This window comes from Thermobia domestica, chromosome 2 (genome assembly GCF_964235325.1).
Source record: "Thermobia domestica chromosome 2, izTheDome1.hap1.1, whole genome shotgun sequence".
Taxonomy (NCBI): domain Eukaryota; kingdom Metazoa; phylum Arthropoda; class Insecta; order Zygentoma; family Lepismatidae; genus Thermobia; species Thermobia domestica.
Window position 1 is genome coordinate 321,587,556 of NC_137455.1, and position 16,707 is coordinate 321,604,262.

Sequence of the window (16,707 nt, forward strand, 5' to 3'; positions counted from 1 at the left end):
ATCCAGAAAAGACAGTTACGGACACAACAATAACATCAAACACATACCACAAAAGCTTTACATTCAATTAGCACACACTGCAAACACACAATGGTTTACCACAACAGGCTATGAACATTCATAGATTAAATTCTCACTTTGTGTGCATCCCCAAACTGACTATCTTCATCTGTATCTAATATGGCGGAAACACTTCCAAACATTTGTAGAATAAAAGGCTTACGGTTCATCAAATAGAATTGTTTGCATGTGTACTCAATGGTTCGCTTTACCAATTTATTTGTTTGATGGTTAGAATAAATTTGAAGGAGAGTGGGCATTATTAACAAATACCTGAAACCATGAAGACTATAATAGCAATCGGAATAGCAAATGACAATCTTAATTAAAACTTTCTGAATTTTTTGTAGTTGTTCTGAATTTATCCAATTTTAAAAATCGAATAGATTCTTTCTAATCAACACTGTAAGTACTCTATACTTATAAAACGTTTAGCTGAGTAGATAATAGGAATGTAACGTGCATAAATTATGTGTTAAATTAAAATATATTACATATTCATGTGCAAAAGTAAAAAATAATAAACTAGAACAATCTATAATTGTAGAAATAGTTCATATGTAGGCCTATATTTTTTAAACTCTAGATTTCATTAAAGTTAGAGTTCGCGTGGCTCAGAAGGAAACTTAAGCTTGGGATAAACATCATAACCTTACATAGGACTATCTTTTCTACCTCTGCTCGTGGTATGTATCATTCTTCTATCCTTTTGCTTTATACGGAAGATCCGACTTCGATTCTTGGCGGGAGCTTATATGGTTCGAATTCGATATTAAGCTATAAGTCCACGTCTCACACAGCCTTGCTGTTGAACGGGACGTTGAAATCTAAAAATCAAATCAAATCAAAACTTTTCGTTATATCAGGTAGGATAGTTTAATTATGGGTTCCCATTCTACTTTAATTGAAAGACATTTTTTAAATCTGTTCTTCACACAAATGTAAGCCTATCTTCTTGATAATTGCGCTGTCAATTTATGATTGTTTCACATTTCGATACGTTTCATACAAAGAGTTTCTTTTTTTATCTCCAGAATATATTATCTTTTCTGTAAACTATACACTTTGATCAGAATACTTTATCGCAATGACACGCAAATACAGTAGCAAATCCAGTGCCAAAAATATAATAAAATGCAAGACAAATTTCACTCACACAATCCAATATGAAAAGTATGTTCTTCAGAAAGTATTTGAGTGTTTTTTATTGCATTTTTCGTATAAAGTTTCAATAAAGGTTATATGGGCTGCTCTGGTATGAACATGAAATCCAAAATTAATTGCATTTTTTTATTTGTGCGCATTGCCTTAAATTAAGTAGTGCTCGCACTTAACTGAGTGTTTATAAGTTCCATATCAAAACTACTGGGACATTTTGAAGATTATTTTAATATACACTCTCGTACTCTTAAGATGGAAAATATCTCGATGCAGTAAGGGCAATCTTTATTTTAGGCTATGTATACTATAATTCTATTAATTGTCATATATATAGGTAAACTTGATATATATAGGCTTCCAATAAAAGCCTCCAACATAATTTTTCTTTTTATGTAATCACATTTATACTAATACCAGTAATTAAGACCATGATTTCTACTCTTCTACCTATATTTATAGGATGGTTATTTTGAAATGTGCTCTAGCAACAAAGACTTGAAAGAGAAAATATCTATTGAATAATTATCACATAATACTACTGATTATGCATCTACCTACATTTTTTGGAATGACAGTGTGAGATTGCTAAAAAATTAAAATACTCCTAGCATGAAAAGATGCATTGCAAGAAATTTAAAACTTGTATTACTAAAAAGATTGTTTCATTACCAGCTGCTTTTGATTTTTTAGTGGTTAAATTTCTTGCAGCAAAGCACGCATATTTTCAAATTCCTTATCCCAAACAGTACTAATTCTTAAAACATTTTAAATTGATAAGTCGTAAGAAAAAAATAATTTATGAAACATTACATACCCATTCGTTGAGAATATGTTTTTGAAATGATGAGCAGCATTAATGTATGTTGCCATAACATATCGTAGTATACAGGAATCTTCACTATGTAATATCACAGCACCATTAAGTACGTTCAAAAATAAATGAATGTCACCAGAGTAGGCAAAATTTCCAGCCATAGCTTCAAACATTCTTGCTATTAATCTTACCCACATGAACTTGTGAAGAACGTCTAATCCCAGAAGCTCCTACAAATGACCAGAAAATAGAAATTCAATATACTTAGAAATTAAATGAAATTTATAGTTTTAATGTTTCATATATATATCCGGTAGGCTAAAGGAGAGGAGGAATAAAAACATAAATGATTCATGTGAGAGCAAACAGGAAGAAGAAAAAATCCACGGACACGACGTTATTCAACCCAAACACAGAGACTTGGGATCAAACTAAGGTCCAGAGTCCTGGGGTCAGAATTCTATATATTCAGAAAATGTTCTTTAACAAAATTAATATGTTATATCTAATTCAGGGAATTCTGCAGAGGCCGAAACAAATGATAGTCGGACGGTGCCATGTGCGGATATAAGTGGATCCATTAACACCTCTCAACCAAGTTTTTCTTTTTCTTTCTCTTTTGTTCAATTTCTGACGGATTGTAGAAGACGCATGCGGTCTGGTGTTATCAGTGATACACGACACTATATCTGTTGGCCAGTTCCGGCCGTTTCTTCTAATTGTAGGTACACTCGTGCTATTTTTGTCGACAGTATAATGATGCATGATATCTTTACAATCCCACCAAAAGGACAGCTTAACCTTCCTAGGCATCATTATGGGCTTTGCCACAAACTGTTGAGCTTCTCCAAGCTTCGATCATGATCCTTTTCCCACAGTGTTGTCGTAGATTATCCACTTTTTTATCACTCATGATTAACCACTCGAGTTCGATACGTTTTCGTAGAGATTCGCAGATAGAAATTCGATCGAGTAAATGTTTTTGAGTCATATCATGTGGCACCCAAGCACCAAGATTCTTCTCCAAATGTTTTAACACTGTTTGGTGATTGATTCTTAGGTTACTGGTGATGTCATGTCTGCTTACATGTCGGTTTTACCCGAATTTGTCAGAATATTATCAATAGGGAACGGAACTTCATGTGCTAAAAAACTCAGAAATATTTATTTATTTATGTGCTATAAATTTTGAAAATATGTGATAAAATTAGAAAAATATGTGACAAAAATAAAAATATTTGGCAACTGAAACTTAAATATTACGTGTATTGTGAACATCTTAAATTCAGTTTTGAAATGTTTACCTTGTAGCGAGCTATTCTTTAGATTACCATAATTTTCTCCAAGTTCTCCATTGTAAATTTGTGATGATTATCCCTAAAAAGCACCTTATGTTGTGAGAAAGATCGCTCCATGTTACAAGAAACAATTCTCGCATATTTGAAACACGAAATTTCACTAACTCTGAAATTGGCCACATCTTCCTTCACCATCTCCCCTTCCAAAACACGTGCAATTTTACACAATGTTTGTAAACCTAGGTTTCTTTCAAAAATGTATGTAAATTTAGACATTGGCACTTGTCCGTTAGCAATAGGAAGTTCTATCAGTTTCATTTCTATTATGTGGATTTCACCCACTGAAGCTGACAGTACGTTCCATGAAGATTCAAGCTTTTCTATACAACGAGAAAGAAAGGACAGGTTTGTTGAACTGAATGCTAACTCGAGTTTTACGGATGGATCTTTTAACAGTTCTTGTAGAATTTCTACGGACGATGTTACAAGCATCGACCATAGATCATTTACGACAGATACAAATTGTTCAAAGTTTTGGGCATAATACTTAACGGCATTCAACCAAGTGCCCCATGGTGTAACTACAGGAGCGGTTGGAAGAGGAATCCCAGAATATTTTTGATTAAAAATGTCTATTCGTTTAGGTGACTTGATAAAAATTTTCTTTCCATTTGAAACTAGTCTATCGACCTAGGGACAAAGAACTCTTATCTTTTCACATATTCTATGCAACGCATGAGCCACACAGGTAACATGAACCCTTTTGGGGTAGCTAACGGCAAGGCCTATTGCAGCTTTTTTCATGTAAGCTGCATTATCTGTAACAAGAAGAACATTGTCAAATTTTATGCCTTCTGGCCACAAGTTGCATTGCTTCGTTGAAAAGCCTTGCTGTCGTTACATGTGTAGCAGCAGATAGCTCTTTACACACTAGCAAATAATTTTTCGTCGACACCGTTTCATCACCATTACTTGGCACTCCTACAATCACGTTTCCCACTGTTTTACCACTGGAGTCTGTAGTTTCGTCCATACATACCCAAATATTTTGATGCGCACATTCCGAGCGAATATGTTGTAAAGTTTGCTCGTAACACCTGTGCAGATAAGTTTTTCGCAATGTTGATTCGTCAGGTGGTTCGAAGTTCGTATATTTCACGAGAAACTTTCGTAATTCAGGGTTCTTTAATTTGAACAGTGGAATATGTGCGAATACAAAAGCTCTGCACAAATCCATTAAAAAGGCGGACAATTTTGACGGTTTACCAGAATTAGATACAATTGGTTGACAGATAAATGCCTGTCTCTTGCTCAAACGTGAAGCAGCAACAATATGCTTTTTGCTCTCCAAATGCTACTTAATTTGTGAACGTTGGTCAGCCGCGACAGATTTACCACACGGTTGGAAAATAGCATTTTGTCATCAGTAGAAAATACATCTTTATATTCATCACATAACTTCTGCAAACGAGATGAAACACGCTTTTATTTTAAGCATTTTACAGTAAGGAAATACATACACTGTACTGAAGCACCACTTAGAATAGAATAAACGGAAAGACACGTAGTGGATTCAAAGTCCTGCAGTATTGTAACTGGCTTATGGCTGGGTAGAATTCCCTCAACAGGACCTTACGTGTAGAGTAAAGTAAGGCACCAGAAGTCTGTCAGTCAACGTGCTCAAAGACAAAACAAACCTGACACACGATATGAAAGAGATGTGCGAAAATAAGCATTTTTTCTTTCGAAGATTTCGATGTAGCAGTCCTCAATGAATGAGTTTATGTTTTTAAAACGAAAACTCTTAAAATATGTATTTACATAAGGAAAATTGGAAAATATGTGTTTTTATGTAAAATAAAATTTGCTGAGGTGGCATAAAAGGATATGATCAACATTTTGGCAAAAGAATGGGCCTCTATCTCACTGCAGGAAAAATATTTATTTAAATAAAGTTCCGTTCCCTAATTATCAATTACTTTTCCTGTGATTTTTCACCTACTGCGGGAAGCATCTTGGATTTCGAAATTTCCAAAACGATAGTGACTGAACCGTCTTTTGGCTGTTGGTTTTGACAACTAACTTGCACAAATTTCATACACAGCATATACAGTTCCATACATATACAATTTCATACAATTTCATACATATACAGCACAAATTTCCTCCCTGGTCTGCGCTGCATTTGTGCCTTTATCAAAATAACACTGTAAATTGTAGCGTTCACGACACAATATCTTACGTTTCATTATAAAACTTCTAACATCCTTTGCAGCTCTATTAACTTCAACTGTTAGTGTCAAATGACGTTAGAACTGACCCAGTGCTACTTTATATTCTTGTATTTAGGACACTAATGCTATTTCGTGTGCAAAATGCTCAATAGTTTTCAGACTATCTGATGCGTATCTTTAAGCAGAAAAATTAACATATATATATTGTAAGGATCCCCTCCTTACAGCGTGAGCACATGTTATACAGGCAACACGTGCTATTGTCTATAAGCAGTAGACGATGCACAAAACAAGTAAGACACGAAGAACAGCACGACGGGAACCCAAGAGGAACGAGAAACCTGAAAATGGCCTATAAAAGTGGAGCCAAAGAAAAGGGAGGCATCAGTAGACCACTGATCGCTAACCCATACCTGCTCCGGAAGTCCCCTTGGACGAAGAAGCACTACCCTGCCTAAAATCCCTGGAGGCTGCCTTGAGTGAAGGGAATTCCTAACCACAAAACATACCTCTCGAGACTGCCATGAGCTGAGGAGGTTACCAAAGGACCATAACCTGAAGTCGCTGCAAGACGCCCTGGAGGCTATCATGAGCTGAAGGGATTCCCGTATAAAACATTCCTTCCTTTACCTCTCTAGTCATAAGGAAGATTTAAGATATCAACTTTGTAGACACAAAGACTATTTTGTAACATTTTGTAAAATAAGTTAGGTGAAGGGCTTGAATTTCGGACTGTCATTGTCTCTACCCATACAAATATTACAATATATATAATGAGCTCCATCGTCACAGTGTGGATAGCGTAAGTGTCTTTCGCGTAGGAGGCCCGGGCTCAATTCCGAGCGGTAGCTCATGTGGTGTTTGGATCTCAAGTTAAACTTAGATCCAAGTTTCATATATCCTTTCTGCTGAACAGGATGCTAATCTCAAATCCAAAAGGTTAATTTTCTTGCTAATCAAGAAATGTAGAATTTATATACAACATTTTAAAATAAATGTAACAACTTAATTCACGTACCTGTCCCAACTCTCCTCCTGTATAAAGATCGAGATCTGTTTCAAGTGCCTTTCTCGGAAAAGACGGAAGTTTCATTAATTCTTCGTGTAGGAAAACGACACGCTGAACAACCTAATAAATGAAGAATAAAAGATAATAAGAAAAAGTACGATGTCAAATTATTACATTTTATTTATAATTTATTTCATATTTCTTTATGGATAATTATAAATTTTAAATAAGTAATACACGTACTGTGTTTTGATTACATGCAAAATTAAATATTAAAACGATGAAGTTTTAACATAGGAAATTTAAGAAAAGCGAAGTTCTTTACGATCATTATTATCTCTTTGACAATTCTAGTAAGTGATGGTGTGTTCTAATTTTGACAGTTAATTTTCTATCAAATAACGCTTTCAGTTCAATATAAACCCATAAATTGAGTTTTACTTTTTCCATGTTTGGCTTTTTAGTAGTTTGTCAGTAGCAAGTTATCAAATGAATTTTAAAATTTTTAATAATTTTTATTTCTTGATGATGTGTTTTCATGGTCTGTATCGTTGAAGAGGTTTCAGTTCTGAAATATTAGGTACAAATTATTACTTCTGTTATATATTTTTAGTATTACCTGCCAAACATTATGGGAACAAAGTACCGAAGAATAGATATTTACTGTTTCATTTTTAAAGTTGATTTTATGATTATTCAATTCTTTTATCAATGAGTTGCATCTCTAAGTTGTCGTTTTATGCATGATTTATTCTAATAAGATTAATCCCTTGAAAACTACATTAGATAACATTATACATTTCCAGAAATTATACAATTTCAAAAATATCATTAGTTTTATCATCTCCAGAGTTTCTTTCAAAAATTAAACACATCCACACTTTACCGCTAGAGTTTGTGATACAATGTGTGTTTCATCACGAATTTTATTTTCTATTGAATAAAAACTTTAAATTTGATTTATATTTAAGAAATTTAAAAGCAAATAATGTCATTATATAATTCACAATAATTTGCAATAATTTAACAATAAGATTACAGTGTTCACAGCAACAATTTAAATAATATCCCTAGTAACAATTATAGGATTTAATTAATTTCAAACTAGAAAACATTCTCTAGGAACTTCTCTCAAAAATAACTACAACACAAGATCATTTTGATTAAAGCTGTATCTGTGAAATGGTGCTCTGACAGTTGATAAGCTACAAATATTGTATTTTGTTTATTTATTTATTGTGGCTTTTTCGGCATATGTGAATGAAGTTGGCCAGCATATCATGATTTACGTTTTACTAAATGTTAGTTGTGGATTAATAAATATCTTAGTTCAGTAGATTCATCGATTTTCTTACTTACAGCGACCAATAATGTGAGTAGGAGCGGCTTTTGAAATGATTTCGCTGAGATAACCTTGGTACGTAAGGTTAGTTATATGATTTAGATAAAATTAATAAAGTTAATAATAATTATTTCAGTAGAAATAGGGTTACTATATTGTAATAGTAAATAGTCTGGGAAGAATGCTATAGTATAGTGAATAGTCTGTGAAGAAAGTTAAAGTATAGTAAATAGTCTGTGAAGAAAGTTAAAGTATAGTGAATAGTCTGTGAAGAATGTTACAGTATAGTGTATAGTCTGTAAAGAATGTTATAGTATAGTGAATAGTCTGTAAAGAATGTTATAGTATAGTGAATAGTCTGTAAAGAAAGTTATAGTATAATGAATAGTCTGTGAAGAATGTTATAGTACAGTGAATAATCTGTGAAGAATATTTTAGTGAATAGCTTGTGAAGAATGTTATAGTATAGTGAATAGTCTATGAAGAATGTTATAGTACAGTGAATAGTCTGGAAATAATGTTTAAGTATAGTGTATAGTCTGTGAAGAGTATAAGAAGATAATAGTCTGTGGGGTTTGGCAGTTTTGTGAGCAGGAGTTGGAGAATATAAGTGTGCATGCTATAAGAATAGCATAAAGCAAAGAAATAATATTTCTTAGCATGAAAATAACAGTCAGTATCTATGAAGTAATTTGAAATGTTATGTGCAAGTATCTATACCAGTAAATAAAAAGTAGCCTAGTTTTGGGAAGTAGTTTTTAATAAGTAAAATAAATAGCATACATCTAAGCATTTATGCAAACATGTCTGCAATTTGAGATTTAAAATTTTCGTCTGCATAGATTTTTAAAAATACCATGATTTGTCTGCATTTCCTAAACTCAAGTGTGTTTTCAATTCAGTTTTAGACATTTTCCATGAAAATATAAGTGTGCTATTTATATTCAGGGAAGAAATTGTTAAAAAAAAAGATCAGATCTACCGTATAATATGAATAAGCAAAATCAAGATGATGCTGTGTAAGTATTGTTGTTTCATTATTTTTCATTCATTTCAATATATATTTTTTTAATAATATTCTAAAGCAAACTTGAAATAAAAAATAAAAACTCAGTATTCTTGTATTGAAAATTAATTTCTATATAACGAATTAGCCAGATGGAAGTGTGTTCGCAGTTTGATATTTCGGGATAGAAATCCCGAAGTCCTAAGTAGAAACTGCACAATAGCTTAAAGAATATTCATAGCTTCCATTTCCACTAAATTAGTATATAGTTTTAGTATATAAATGATAATTTTGAAGTTTATCTCTTGTATAAATCAGTGTACAATCTATTTCACGTTATTTATATCCCTTTATAGAAATTTTAAAAAATAGTATTCATTACTTTACGAAAACTATACTTAATATTGCTTACAATAACATTTTATTCCACAAGAACAATACTACCATAAAATGTAATCAATAAAGTAATATAGTAAAAACCATGTCAAAAAGTGTGTAATAGTTTAAAATAGTTTCATAATAGTAATATTTTTTAAAACTTAATTTCCGTATTTATCAGTCATGTACTCACCATATCAACATTCTTTAATATGGCCCAAGTCAACAGAACTTTCCCAATCTCTACGAACTTCAAAATCAGAGCCTGTCTTTGTAAAGCGTTGTAAGCTTCCTCAGGCTCCATATGAATTAATGACAATTGCGGGTATTGAGATCGTTTGAAGAAATAAAAGTCACGAACATATGCTGATGGGCTATGAATTTGATCTGTTGGGAAGAAAAATATATAACATATTGGAATAGCACTATTTAACCTGGTATTATTAGTACCTGACATATTAGATAATATTAATATTGTAAATGCTTTTCTTATCAAACCTTATTAGTTAGGTTGTATACTCAAGTAGCATTCGGAAGGTAGGGGACGGTGACTCAGTGGTAGAGCGCTTACCTCTGGTGTATGTGGTCCCTGGTTTGATCCCGGCTAAGTAAGTTTGTTGTGGACAACATTGTACTCGTGGATTTTCTCGGGTATTTCCGTTTCCTCCCACTTTGTTATTCCACCAATTCTTCAATCATCATCATTCATTTGCTTTAATCATCGTCTCCCTTAGCATAGAGGGCATAATCATGAGACGTTAAACTCATATATTGCATTTCATTTCATTTCTTTTTTCAAGTAGCATTTGATGTATATGTGAATGAGTCAAAGAGCCGAGGTGGCTCAATGGTAGAGCGCTCACGGCTGGTTAGATCCCAGCCCATGCCAAGTGAGTTTTTAGTGGAGAAAATCCACGAAAAATATCAATTTCAGAATGTTGATACTTTAGTTTCCTCAGGACTAACCCCTTTCTTTCCACTTTCGTCATTCCACCGTTATCATATATTTCATCATCATATCGTATCCCTTAACCTCAATCCACAATTGTGGGACATTAAACTAAACAAAAAGGAGGTGACAAAGAAATTCCGAAGTGAGGATGTAAAAATTGTTAAAGGATAAAATACATTACACAAACACATAAATGAAACAGGAACAATGTAAGAGTTGTCAAAACTACTTCATTAGACTAAGAAAATGAAACATAAAGAAGATTTTATTTTGTCAATTGATTTAAAGCTTTTTGTCCCTTTTCGGAATAACTATATGATTACATGATAAGAAGTGTACGAAGCGATGATATAATGGAATCCAGTCACATGAAAGTGTTGTTAGGTTAAAAGTGGAGAGAGAAAAAGAAAATTTAGTGTAGAAGAAAAACTCGCGAGTCGAATTGGTCAATAAAAGTGTAAGGTAAAGAACAATGAATCAAGATAGAAAATATATCTATTTTACATAGGTATTTGCCTAGATGTGTTTACTCACTTTTTGTACTCTATATAAATAAATTTTCTGTTCTCTGTTACACTATTACTGAAAAACGGCTGAACTGCTTGAAATGAATTTTTGAACATACTTAGTACTTAGCTCGAAAAAGAAATATTAAAAAGAGAAAAAAGAAAGTAGAAATAGAAAAGAGAGGAAGTAGAAATAAAAGCAATATTAAATATAGAAAAAGACAGGAAGTAGAAATAAAATAAATATTAAAGATAGAAAAAGACAGGAAGTAGAAATAAAATAAATATTTAAGATAGAAGAGAGAGGAAGTAGAAATAAAAGAAATATTAAAGATAGAAAAGAGAGGAAGTAGAAATAAAAGAAATATGAGAGATAGAAAAAAGAGGAGATAGAAATAAAAAATATTAAAGATAAAGAAAAAGAGGAAGTAGAAATAGAAGAAATATTAAAGATAGAAAAAGAGAAAGTAGAAACAAAAGAAATATTAAAGGAAAGAGCTGTGACAGCAGAAACGTATATATCGGTGTCATATTCCGGTGACCAGGATGCAAGGTTACGTGATAGTTTTGTTAGGTTCAAAGTGCAGATTTTAGGAAATTGCGGTCTGGGCTCTTTTCTACAGGCCTACAGCAGATACTCTATAGAAGCCTCTAGATATCTATTTGTCTATTATAAAAGCATCATTTCAGTAAGAAACAAAATTACTAGAATTATTTTAAAATATGTATATCTCTTGCTTTTTAATTTCAAATTTTCAGATAGAGTTGCGAAGTACTTACGTGTCTTGTGGTCAACCAGAAAAAATTCTTTGTGTCGAGATTCTTCAATGCCAAAAAAGTCAAGGGATTCTCGCAGAATCTGACAAAATTGCGTGTCTTCTTGAACAGGAAATTGAGACGGAATCCCTCCAGCATCCGGTTCTGCAATAAATATATTATAGCATCAAACAAATGCATATATGGTATTGTATGTTAACTGTTCGGGTTCAAACTAACTGTGGTTCGATACAAATTATAAATAAACCTATCTTTCTTTTTTTTATTGAATTTGAAGTTAAATATCCGTTTTATAGTACACAATTACAAAACTTCAAATAACAGTAAATTTAAAAATATTACAATCATGATATATGAAGTATCAACATCATTAAATTGATTTTTTGCCATTTTATTCTTCGAGTCGGAAGAAAAGTTTCTAGTGGAGACAAATAATTAGAATGTTGAGCATGTATTATGCATTACATAACGTTATACGCTACAGTAATCCTATATCTCTCCTTATGAAAGAACTACTGGAAAATAACAGTGCATGACCAATATTGTACTTACCTTGTGGTCCATGAACTATAATCTTCTTAGCCGATGGAACATTTGCTGTCAAAAGAATAGAAGCATCACATTGCTCCTTCCTTAAAATTTGTTTCAGATCCTTAAACATTATACCTTGCACACTATGTACAACCTGAAAGGAAAAATGTACAAACGTAAGGAAAATTAATTTGGTGTTAATAATAATTAAAATGAATGCCTTATTCTTTGATAGAAAGAAGTACAGCATATACTACAAACGTCATGTTTTTCTGAAGAAATCACTTGAGAAATATATTATTTGGACATATGATTTCTTACTTGCAATTAAGGGTTACACTACTAGAGAAAGCGACATAATTTCCACTAATATTTGAGATAATATTGCCTCCTTCTGTACGGAAAATTAACTGAAAACAGTAGGCATAACAAGCACGATATAATTTTATGGATAAAGGAGACGGTGATGATCAGAAATGCATGAAATGGTGGAATGAAGAAATTGGGAGAGCCCTGAGAAAACCTACGTACAAGATGTTTGTCCACCACAAAGCTCATTTGGCGCGAGCTGGGATTGAACCAAGAACGCGAGCCGGAAATACACCAGAGGTGAACGCTCTACCATTGAGCCACCGTGCCCCTGAACTATGTTGAAGGAGTGCACGAAGTAACTACTAGATGATCAGGATTATTTCTATTTATAAAAATTGAAAAATAATTTGAATGTTACATTATCACTGCCAGAAAAACGTACAACTTATGTAACAAACATACAAAAAATTATTTGGTAAATGGAGGAAACAGCCGATTTTTCTTACTTTATATCCATTATTATAGGTGCAAATTTAATGAAATTCAAATAGCAATAAAAGAGCGACTGAACCGAGAATCGAGATTTTCAGTTTCCCTTTCATTTTTCATTTTTTCATCACAGCAAACTAACTTAAATCTAAATAAACTCAACTGCTTTTAGTTACATAATGTCTTTTAGAATAGACTAGCAAAATATTCGTTCTTCGTACGGGAAGTATAAAATTTATGGAAAATATTTGAAAGACGTATACATTTTTTCTGGCTTCAAAATACTTGTTGATTCGAGTCCGATTTCACTGAGTTACTAAAACGCTCACCATAATTTGTCCCGTTATGGGTCACATTTCTTAAAACTTCATTTTACTGTCAGCCTAGTTACATAGGAAATGTTTTTGTAAATTATTCATTGCAGTTCTGGAAGATTCAAGATTGCTAATAAAACTCCAACTGACCAAAGAAGTATATATTTGGTCTAGGAATTAATTCGTGCGGTTGGTACGCACACATTGAAGCTGTAGTACAAACACAAAATACATAAATAATTTAAGAAAAATATTGTCCATCGCTAGCCACCACTTTCGCCCATCTGTCAGGCAATGTACGGATTCCGTGGCGAAAGAAGTCCTCATCCTTGGAAGCGATCCAGTCAGAGACCCATGTTTCGATATCTTCTGAAGAAGTAAACCGCTGTCCAATCAAATCGTTGTTCATGCAATCGAACAAGTAGTAGTCCGAAGGAGCAACGTCTGGTGAATACGGCGGGTGGGGTAAAACTTCCCATCCGACATTTTCTAAATAGGTTTTGACCGGTTTTGCGACATGTGGGCGAGCGTTATCATGTTGAACAATAAGTTTATCATGTCTGTTCTCCCATTCTGGTCGTGTTCTGGCCAGAGCTTGCTTCAAACGCATTAATTGTCGTCGATAACGTTCTCCATTCATAGTTTCACCCGGTTGCAGCAGCTCATAGTACACCACACCTTTCATATCCCACCATATGCACAGCATAACCTTTGCACAGTGAATATCTCGTTTTGGTTGTGATGGACCTGGTTCACCTGGTTTCACCCAGGCCTTTTTTCGTTTAGGGTTCTCGTAATGGATCCACTTTTCATCACCCGTAATAATTCGATGCAGAAACCCCTTTCTGCTCTGTCGTTGAAGCAGCAATTCGCAAATGGTTTTTCGTCTTTCAACGTCTCTGTCTTTCAATTCATGTGGAACCCAATGTGACATCTTTTGAATCATTCCCATGGCTTTCAAGCGTTTGGAGACTGTTGTTTGATCAACGCCTAATGCTGCTGCAAGTTGTTCCTGCGTTTGACACGAATCCTGCTCGAGCAATGCTGTCAATTCTTCGTCTTGAAATTTTTTTGGCTGTCCAGCTCGCTCTTGGTCTGCCAAGCCGAAATCACCACTTCTAAACCGTGCAAACCACTTCTGACACGTTCGCTCAGCTAGAGCATGGTCACCATACACTTCCACCAAAATACGATGACTTTAAGTCGCACTTTTCTGCATGTTAAAGTAATGCAGCAGGACACCCCGCAAAAACACTTTATCAGGCACAAATTGCGCCATGTTCACTTAACTACAAACTGGTGTTGTTGACGCTTTAATCCACTGCCCTATACTACGAACGATACGCGATGACAGGGGTTTGCAACACATGTGTGGATACACGGAACTGTGGGACGCTCCGTTCGTTGCGCCATCTCTTGTCCACCCGCACGAATTAATTCCTAGACCAAATATATTTTAAGAGTGTATATATCTGTGTTACAGTTTTGGCTATGTAACCTAGTCTTCCTTAGACACATTATCCTGAGAAAGGCATTGTTACAAAGCCGAAACTATAACACAGATATATATATATATATATATATATATATATATATATATATATATATATATATATATATACTCTTAATATATATATACTGCTTTGGTCAGTTGGAGTTTTATTACCAATTAAATACTTATACAGAATAATAAGATTCTACGCCTAATAGTGTTAAAGATATGGTTAACGAAAAAACAAGCCTCCTTTCCTCCATTAAGAGTGACACCTCACAAAATTCATCTTATTTGTAGCCTAGGGTACACATTTTTACAAAAATTTCAAACTTCTATGCCTAATAATTTCTAAGATATGGAAAAAATGAATGCAAGCCTCCTTTTTATTCTTAGGAATACAGTCACATTTCGTAAAAAATCAACTTATCGTCAGCCTAGATTACGTGTAGAATATTTATACAAAATTTCAAGGTTCAACCCCTAATAGTTTCTGAGATATAAAAAATGCAGAAAGGAAGCTCTCTTCTTTCACTTTTACAAAATTCTGTCTTATTTGTAGCCTGTGATACAAATTATTTCTACAAAAAATTCAAACTTCTATACCTAATAGTCTTGAAGATCTGTAAAACAAATCCAAGCTCCCTTTTTCGCCTAGGAATCACATTTCTTTATAATTCACCTTATCATCAGCCTAAGGCACATGTTAAATATATATACAAAATTTGAAAGTTGTACGCCTAATAGTTTTAGAGATCTTGTAAACAGCAAAATAAGAGTCCTCCTTCCCGCACTCTTAGGGGTCACATTAGCAAAATCTACAGCCTAGAGTGAGCAGATATAAGGACAATATTTATACAAAATTTCAATGTTCCATCTTAATGATTTCAGAGATTTGGTGATGAGTGAGTATTTTATATATACAAAAATATGGATATTTGCCCTCCCATGCGTGTTAGTGCGCGTGGCCGCGGGTTTGATTCTCAGTGAAAACAGAATTTTACATATTAAATTAGCATCATGAGGCGAGTGTGAAGCTCCTTGAATTAAAATGTACCAAAAATGACAACAATGGAAGTATACAATGGCATACATCACTAATTACAAAGATATCTGAGTATTTATCGCTCTTGTCTATACTGTAACAGAGTTTGGTCTTAGTTTAACAATAAATAATTACATCTTACCATCCACAAAATAGACAGGGCAGTACCAATCAACTTCTGGCCCCCTTCTTGCGGAGACCTTACGTAGAACATTACGTATCCAATTATGTAATTGTACAAAGCAAACGCTGCCTGCTGAGGTAATTTAGGAACAAATCGTATCAAATGACGAAGAATTTTGAACATTAGATCCTGTTTTTCTCTTGTCAGTCTTTCCAGTATATACCGAAGGAAAAGTGCGCTATCTTCCACTAAACAGTTCCATATCACCTGAAATAAATTGTCAAATTATTAGTTTGGGGCTAAAAAATGAACGAGTATACTGTACGGTGACTAATTCAATGAAATACAGTTACAAACTAATTACGGTAAATATTAGAAGTGTGCTCAAAGTCACTGTGCGCATTATCGTGTAAAGAAATAATGAAGAAGAGAGAATGTCTCTCTCTGTATGAAATATAAATTTATCCCGAGGATATAAGCATATTATTGACTGACCTCGTCCAAAATAGCAAACTATCTTGTATGCAGTGACCACTTAAAAAGTTAAACAAGAAAACAAAAAGACGTTCTATTAAACGTACAATTTGTATCTTCATACATTCTGTTTATTTAATATTAAAAAGTTTGAAAGTAACCGTTCTTTTCCGATGAATAAGAAGCCCATTGCATTAACATATTTGTACGTACGTAGAAAAAGCTGGCTGTTCAAATAATTATAAGTTATCCCTATGTTTTGCTTTTCTGTTTTAACTGTATCATCAGATAATGTATTTGCACAGTAGTACGTAGAGTTGTACTCTAATAATAATTAGACTGCAATAACTTACCAGTGGAAATGTTTTGTGTAATTACATTTATTTTGA

General features: G+C 33.4%; 1 protein-coding gene across 1 annotated transcript in view; it reads right to left on the reverse strand.

The window, feature by feature from the left end:
* The window catches only part of unc80 (unc80, NALCN channel complex subunit), a gene marked incomplete in the record, with an annotated part of 366,946 nt that overhangs the window by 82,536 nt on the left and 267,703 nt on the right, over positions 1-16,707 (reverse strand). Inside the window, 7 exon segments of the mRNA XM_081749034.1 lie at positions 138-333; positions 2,036-2,265; positions 6,586-6,696; positions 9,496-9,689; positions 11,541-11,681; positions 12,090-12,222; positions 15,863-16,111. Coding sequence (XP_081605160.1) covers positions 138-333; positions 2,036-2,265; positions 6,586-6,696; positions 9,496-9,689; positions 11,541-11,681; positions 12,090-12,222; positions 15,863-16,111 — 1,254 coding nt within the window.